The 7141-nt window shown below is 36.6% G+C and overlaps 1 protein-coding gene across 3 annotated transcripts in view; it reads left to right on the forward strand.

The window, feature by feature from the left end:
- USP45 (ubiquitin specific peptidase 45) overlaps positions 1-6321 on the forward strand; it is a 52011-nt gene extending 45690 nt beyond the window's left edge. For all 3 annotated transcript variants that reach the window (XM_018077972.3, XM_025895731.2, XM_025895732.2), the window contains 5 exons: positions 331-1000; positions 2642-2739; positions 3111-3197; positions 3663-3816; positions 4938-6321. In XM_018077972.3, the coding sequence (XP_017933461.3) occupies positions 331-1000; positions 2642-2739; positions 3111-3197; positions 3663-3816; positions 4938-5071 (1143 nt within the window). In that variant the 3' untranslated portion in view covers positions 5072-6321. The remainder of the gene's footprint in view (positions 1-330; positions 1001-2641; positions 2740-3110; positions 3198-3662; positions 3817-4937) is intronic.
- Positions 6322-7141: the final 820 nt, after the last annotated feature.

Genomic DNA, 7141 nt, shown 5'->3' on the forward strand with positions numbered 1-7141 from the left:
TTTTTTAAATTAGATTAAGTGAATACCACTTCAAACATGCCATCCACAGCTGTCACAAAGTGAAAGTTATTAGTTGTGGGAAGTATTGATCTCACAGTAAGTATAATGCTCTTAGCTGACTGGGGTGTAGGTTTCTAATCCTAAATCAGTTTAAAAAGATCTTAGGGAAATTGACTAGCTTAAACATGTGAGAGATGGAGAATATAAAACAATATAACCCCCCAATAATGTGCTTTGAATTTGTCATGTTTCAAAAGGTATGTTAGATTACAAATCTATTTTCTGAACGCATTACTTTTATTACTGAAATAATAATGCCATAATTTACAGAACCAATTGAACCATGAGAGACGGCTCGCCAGAAAAGCTTCCTTGAAGGAAGAAGAAAGAAGTCCTGTTATCATGCAGGAAAAAACCAAAAAGCTTGAGCTGGAAGGTAGCTCTGGCGTCCTGTACTCCAAAGACACAAGTGCTGACTCAGCTGTCAATGGCAGTCAGACAGAGGGCAGTGAGAAGGAAGCCAGCCGCTCTGAAAGCAGCTTTGATGCCGACAGTGAAGCCTCAGAAAGCGAAAGTGCTTCTAAGCAAACAACTTTGAGCCCATCCAGCCACACATCTGGTTTGCACGTCAACCACGTAAATGTTAAAATGCCGCACAAAATGCCAAATGGCAGTAATGAAGAGGTGATTTCCAGTGCCATATCCAAACTTGGCTTCTGTGATCCAATAAATGAAGATAAAAAATCGAGCCGTGGAGATCCAGCGTTAGGTTTATCAAATAATTCTGTGTTCTCAGTAGATAAATCTTCACTATCCCAAACCCCTCAAAATGCTTTCCAGACGCTTTCCCAAAGCTACATAACTAGCTCAAAGGAATGTTCTGTTCAGTCCTGCCTTTACCAATTCACCTCTGTAGAGCTCTTAATGGGGAACAACAAGCTTTTATGTGAGAACTGCACGGAAAGGAAACAGAAGTATCAGAAGAAAACCAACTCCACAGGTAAAGTGCTTGTACCTCTCTGGACAATTTTCAGCATTTCCTCCCAAAATGTGTTCGCTGGCTGCTGTTCCATTGCTCCAGCACAGGCCTCCCCACATTGTGGCTAAATAGAAAATGTCTCCCCAAGCAGAACTTGCTTGTAGCAACTCAAAACTTCATCAGGCAATGGCAACAAGACTAAATTTTGTATTAGAACATAATCATAGGTGTAATGTAAAATTTATTTTGCATCTTTATTCTATTCAAGATAAGGAACTTAAAGATGACCATAGACTGAATATGTGCATTGCCTCATACTAATCTTTACTGCTGTTTCTGTTCCTTACGGTCCTCAAAACTTTGAACTAAGTGCTGTAATATTCAGCCCCAGTAGCTTGTATACTCAAGGAAGCAATGTTATTAAGTGTGGAAAAGGGGCAAAAAAAGACACTTGCAATGAAGAGGGGAAAAAAACTTCCAAAGATTTGTAAGACTGGAGATGAGAGACAACTACCGTCTTGTGACAATGTTTTCCTTGATGTTTGTGTAGCACAAGCAGACCATTACAGTTCACTAAGATTTAATGGAAAATAAAAAAAAAATAATCCTCCAGTCTTTTGAAAAAGTTTATGTATAGACATTCAGAAGGTTAAAAAATTAAGCTCTTGTGATTATTTATAAATAAAATATAAAGGGAGGTAACAAAAATTTCCACCTTTGCCCTGCCTTTATAGATACATGGAGAGATACAAGTTAAGCATGAGTAAATTCAGAAAAATTAATCTAAACATAGTATTTTACAATAATTTCTTTATCATGATTGGACTTGGTTCCATGGGCACCATGAAAAATGGAAAAGGAACATCAATTTACAATTAATCATTATTTATTTTTTCCTTCTAAAACTAAAGATGTAAGAAGTCACTTTTACATTAAATGCTCTATTTTACCTCAAATGAAATATTTTCCTTTGAACATGCATAAAACTAGTAAATTAATTAATCTTTTCAGCAAAAATGAATGCTGATAGCATATTCCCTTTTACTGAGTAGCTAACCCTGAGCTACTTTTGGTAAGAGCCCTGTGTTCAGTGTCCTCTCCACATAGGGGGACTGGAGTCCACATATCCCAATCCTGTGTGCTCAAGCCAGCAGGTTATGAGGCATCCTGAGGTAGACAGCCCTCCTTAGATCTTTCTCTTAAATATGTATGAAGTATGTAGTCATTCAGAAAAAACTGAATAATGGAAAATTAAACTCTTAGTGATTAGGACATTAGCATAGATAAAGATCACCCATGCCTTCCAGTTTTTGTCCAGGGATCGTCCATCTATTTCAGGTTTTAAGAGAAAAGCTGGATGCTATAGTAACAGAGAGTGTAGTTGTGCAAGCTGACCTAGATAGTGTACAGGCTTCCAACTCTTGATCTGATTTGCACAAGACTGGCTAAAATAATGCTCAGATTTGGCAGATTATGGTTATTAATAACTAGAAAAATGAGAAAACATTTTTCTGTTACTCTACAAAATTTCCCTTGTCTTTTATATAACAAGTACAAAATCATTGCTACATAGATCTATTCTGTCAGATGTTTAAAAAATACTTTAAAAATTCCATGTGTCTGCCTTCACTTTACAAGTTATTTTGATACTCATAAATACAGAAAAGAAAATGGAAGGTGTCTACACAAATGCTCGGAAACAGCTTCTGATTTCTTCAGTTCCTGCTATTCTTATTCTCCACCTGAAAAGATTCCACCAGGTAAGAGGCTAAACCCCTCTTGTACATTCCTCTGCCCCTGGTGGACAAGCAGTCCTCTAAGTGTTGTGCATAGCGATACTGGCTTTTTATAAGGAGACCTGGTAGAACCACTATTTGAAACATGCTGGTGTTTTTGTGATTGTTGTTACACCTCCAGGGAAACGTGTCCATCATGCTTATATATAGAGTGTGGTGGGTTCAACACAAGCAGACACCGTATTGAAAAGATAACAGAGAATGTTTAAATCAGTTACAGTCTTATTCTTGGATTTGGTTCATTTTAATAATATAGTGCCACACCTTAGCTTTAAAAAGCTTCCTAGTAAAAATATATATTTTACAGTCTCTTTTTTTCTTCTTTTCCTTTGAAGGCTGGTTTGAGTCTACGGAAAGTAAACAGGCATGTGGATTTCCCACTGATTTTAGATTTAGCACCATTTTGTGCTGCATCTTGCAAGGTACCCATTTCAAATCTTTATTTTTATTGTGCTTCAGGAGTTGTCTGACCACAAGTGAAACTGGATTGATGATGATGATGATGATTCCTTCCTTTCCTAGAGACATTATAGAGTGCATTTTTCACATAGTGTCTTGAGATCAAAATTGTAACTATTTGCAATTCCATTCATATCAAGAATATCACAGATGTGAAAGTGTTAACTGATACTAGTTAACACTAGTATTAGTTAAGCTATGGTGCTCTGATGGTGTTAGTGTATCTAACAGCATTAAGGACAAGTATTATTGCAAAATATAACAAAATTCAATTAATAACATTACTACATATTTGTAATAGATGTATTTCACCACTGGAAATGTCTGTTTTCTTCTTTTGAAGTAATACTGTTGATAGCTAGTTAAGATACCTGTAAAATTCCTTGTGAAATAACTGACCTTTGTTTTCTGTGTTTCTGGGAATGCAGAATGTTACGGATGGTGCAAGAGTGCTCTATAGCCTTTATGGAATAGTGGAGCACAGCGGGTCAATGAGAGGTGGTCACTACGCGGCGTACGTGAAAGTCAGGCCATCCTCCAAGAAATTACTAGAGCATATTTCTACCACTAAAAATGTTTTGGGTATGTACAAACAGAGCCTCCTTTGCCTCTCTGTAAAACCAAAAGCAACCGCTGTCCACAAGGATTTATAGCAAATAATTTTTTAGCTTATACTATTCTGTAATTTTTAGAGAAGTCATAGAAACCCCATCCCTGAAAGTGTTCAAGGCCAGGTTGGGTGGAGCTCTGAGCAACCTGTTCTAGTGGAAGGTGTCCCTGCCCTTGGCAGGGGTGTTGGAACTAGATGATCTTTAAGTTCCCTTCCAATCCAAACCAACCTATGATTCTATAAATTATTCTTTTTTTGTTGCACCCAGTACATAACCTACTTCTGCTATTAATTCCATATAGAGCTGAGTGAATAATGGAATTTTGATTCAGTTATTAAACAGAGAATTTACAGAACACTCTCATCTCTTTCCTAGTCAAAATAATATGTCCAGATGAATAGTTGTGCCTGGTAAAATGCAATTATTTGGCATATTTGGTATTTGAAAATATTTTAGTACAAGAATCAAATCTATGACATTAAATGAAATGAAATTTTCCAAATATTTGGGCTTTTTATGTATTTTAGGATTGGAAATATTTAATGCTTAAAATTCTGGAATCCTCTGGTTTAATGTGAACAGGAAGAAGCTTTTTCATGGCGGATACAAGGTTTGGTGTAGGGTTTCTATTGGTATTTTGAGAACAGCACACTAGTTCTTACTAATATTTTTTGGATATGCAGAATGAAATAAGATTCCAAGATAGAATGTGTTAGTGAAAGATTTGTTGGGGCAGGAATATGTCAAGCTGACCAAATTAAGTAAATATATTTACTATTTCCCTTCTTGGGGAGGAGTGAGAACCAAGCATTATCCTGTCTATCCTGTGAGGTATCACTTTGCATTTGAAGCTCATTTCCTATTTTACATTATTTTTCAAACCAAAGTTTCATTCAGTCTTATGCTTGTCTTGCAGTGATTATTGGAACAGATTAGATGTTTTTGTGTTCTTAATTTCACACTGGTCAGCTTTTGAAATAAAATGAATGCTTGGGGGTTAGAAGCTTCTCTTGCTATTTGAAATAATCCAGTGTATGTGTTTGATGATGACTTGAAAGACAAGAAACATCTTCTTTTGCTTCTGCATTTCAGGTATAAAAGAAGCCATGGGAGCATCAGGAGGACAGTGGGTGTACGTTAGTGATGCCCACGTTCAGATGGTTCCAGAATCGAGAGTACTCAATGCACAAGCATATCTACTTTTTTATGAAAGATTATTACTATAATTCTTAACAATTTAATTTCAAAGATGGTAGTGGGTACTTAGTTTATCTTATTTAAAGCTGCAGTGGTAAGAGTACCTGTAAATATTGTGCCTTTATCTTGTAGAGAATTTATCATCTGTTGGCTCTGAAGTTTAGTCAAGCTATTATAAATATGTGAATGGTTCTCTTAAAGTAAGCACTTTGCCAAACATTTAAAATTCCTGAGTTCATTAAAATGCAGTACCATTAGAATGTAAGATTATGTCCTATCCTACTGAGGTCTAGGGAAAGTTTGTTTTTTATTATGAAAAAGATAAGCTTTCACCCATAGTTCTGGAACAGCTGAGAATAGAAATGCTGATAGTGTTAAGTGCCTGGATTTGCTGGTGTACAGTAACAATACAAAGTATTTCAGCTTTCTGTGATCTAGTCCAGATCCTTCCCATCACTGGGTTGGATGTCAGCTTGTTAAGTTTTCTGCAAACAAGAACCTGCCAAATCATGTCTCTTCCATGTTTAGTAACTGGAAAGCAGTGTCCTTCCAGAATGGAGCAACAACAGCTGTCTGGGTAATACTTCAGTGAACTTTCCTGATAAGATTGGGAAAACGTGGCTTCTACAAAGTGACAGTGAATCCTCAGATACCCAGTACCCTTTCAGCTGTCTCCAGCTGGCACTGGTATAGCAACGTACTCCTGTTTCAATATAAATATGTACTTGGTGTGCATACGTATATCCTCTGAGATATATACACACACCAAAATCCATCACTATATATTCTCATCCTACCTAGTAGGAAAGTGATTTGCAAATACTTCCGTATTTAGTTATTTTTCAACCTCATAATTATGACAATGTACAGCATATAAGCTTGTATATGTACAGAGTTTAAGCATAACTCGGTAAATTCTGTTACTTTTGGTTCCAAACATGAATTTGTTTATCTGTTCCTGAATACTTTTCTCACAGGAATAAACTGTAAATTCTTTTTGCACTGTGTGTGTGAGTTGGACAGTAAATTATGATTTTTGCTCTCTGGACTTCCTTTTGTCAGCTGTGGGGGACAGCAGGTGTCCTAGTGGCAACTGGTTTCTGTAGAGTGTTTTATTGCCCTGGTTTGAGTTGTTACTTCTTTAGGTAATTTCTCATTTCCATCCCAGTGAGTAATAGATGCATTTTAAGGTTAAGAACTGATAACTACTGTGAAGTTATGTGGTAATTAACTTATTTAATAAGCACTTACTTAAATACAAATTACTTCTGTAACATTTCCATTCTGTCTGGCTTGCTCTTTGGTAGAGAAAAAAAATGTTTATTTCTGCTTACTGTTTTCATTTATGGAAATGTGGGGTTTTTGTGGGTGGGCTTGGGGGTTTTTTGTGTGGGAAAAAAAAAACAAACCCACAAAAAACCCCATGCCATCCCTATTACTATCTCTACTGTGTGTTGCCATACCTACCTGCCTGACTCTCCTGTTCTCTAGTTCTGTTTCAGAGCTTTGTCCCACCTGCATTCACTCTTTTGCATAAGAAAATGGCACAGTCTGCAATAGCCGCATTTGCTCAAACTGCTGAGGTATATTTTACAGTCACATTACTTGCACATTCCTGTGCAGGCACTAAGGATTGTTGGGCCGTACAACTGATTGTCATAACAGAGTGAGCCCCCAGTTGCACAGGATTTTATTTTCCGAAGGAAAACTCCTCTGTTTAGGTCAAAATTAGGCTATGCGGTTTGGCTGAAATGATAATTTTTTCCTTCCACAAATTAAAATTGTTTCAGTCCACACAAAAGTAATAAAACTCAGAGAAACCAAGCAGTCAGCTTTAGCCATCTGTATTCCTAACCACATCTTAACCTGCATCTGCACTAAGTAAGTAAGTAAGTAAGAAAGAAAGAAAGAAAGGAAGGAAAATAATGTTTAGATTAGAGTTGGTTCAAGTACCTTAATTCTCTTTTAGCTCCTTATCGTCCCATACCCTGCGTCTACCTACACACACCTTCCTCCTCGTTGTATGTAACTGATTGAAACTTCTAATTCTGGGTAACAGTCATAGTAACTAGCAACTAAGTTTCACTTCTGTGATATAA

Source organism: Manacus vitellinus, unplaced genomic scaffold (genome assembly GCF_001715985.3).
Source record: "Manacus vitellinus isolate BGI_N305 unplaced genomic scaffold, ASM171598v3 scaffold_4_pilon, whole genome shotgun sequence".
Lineage (NCBI taxonomy): Eukaryota > Metazoa > Chordata > Aves > Passeriformes > Pipridae > Manacus > Manacus vitellinus.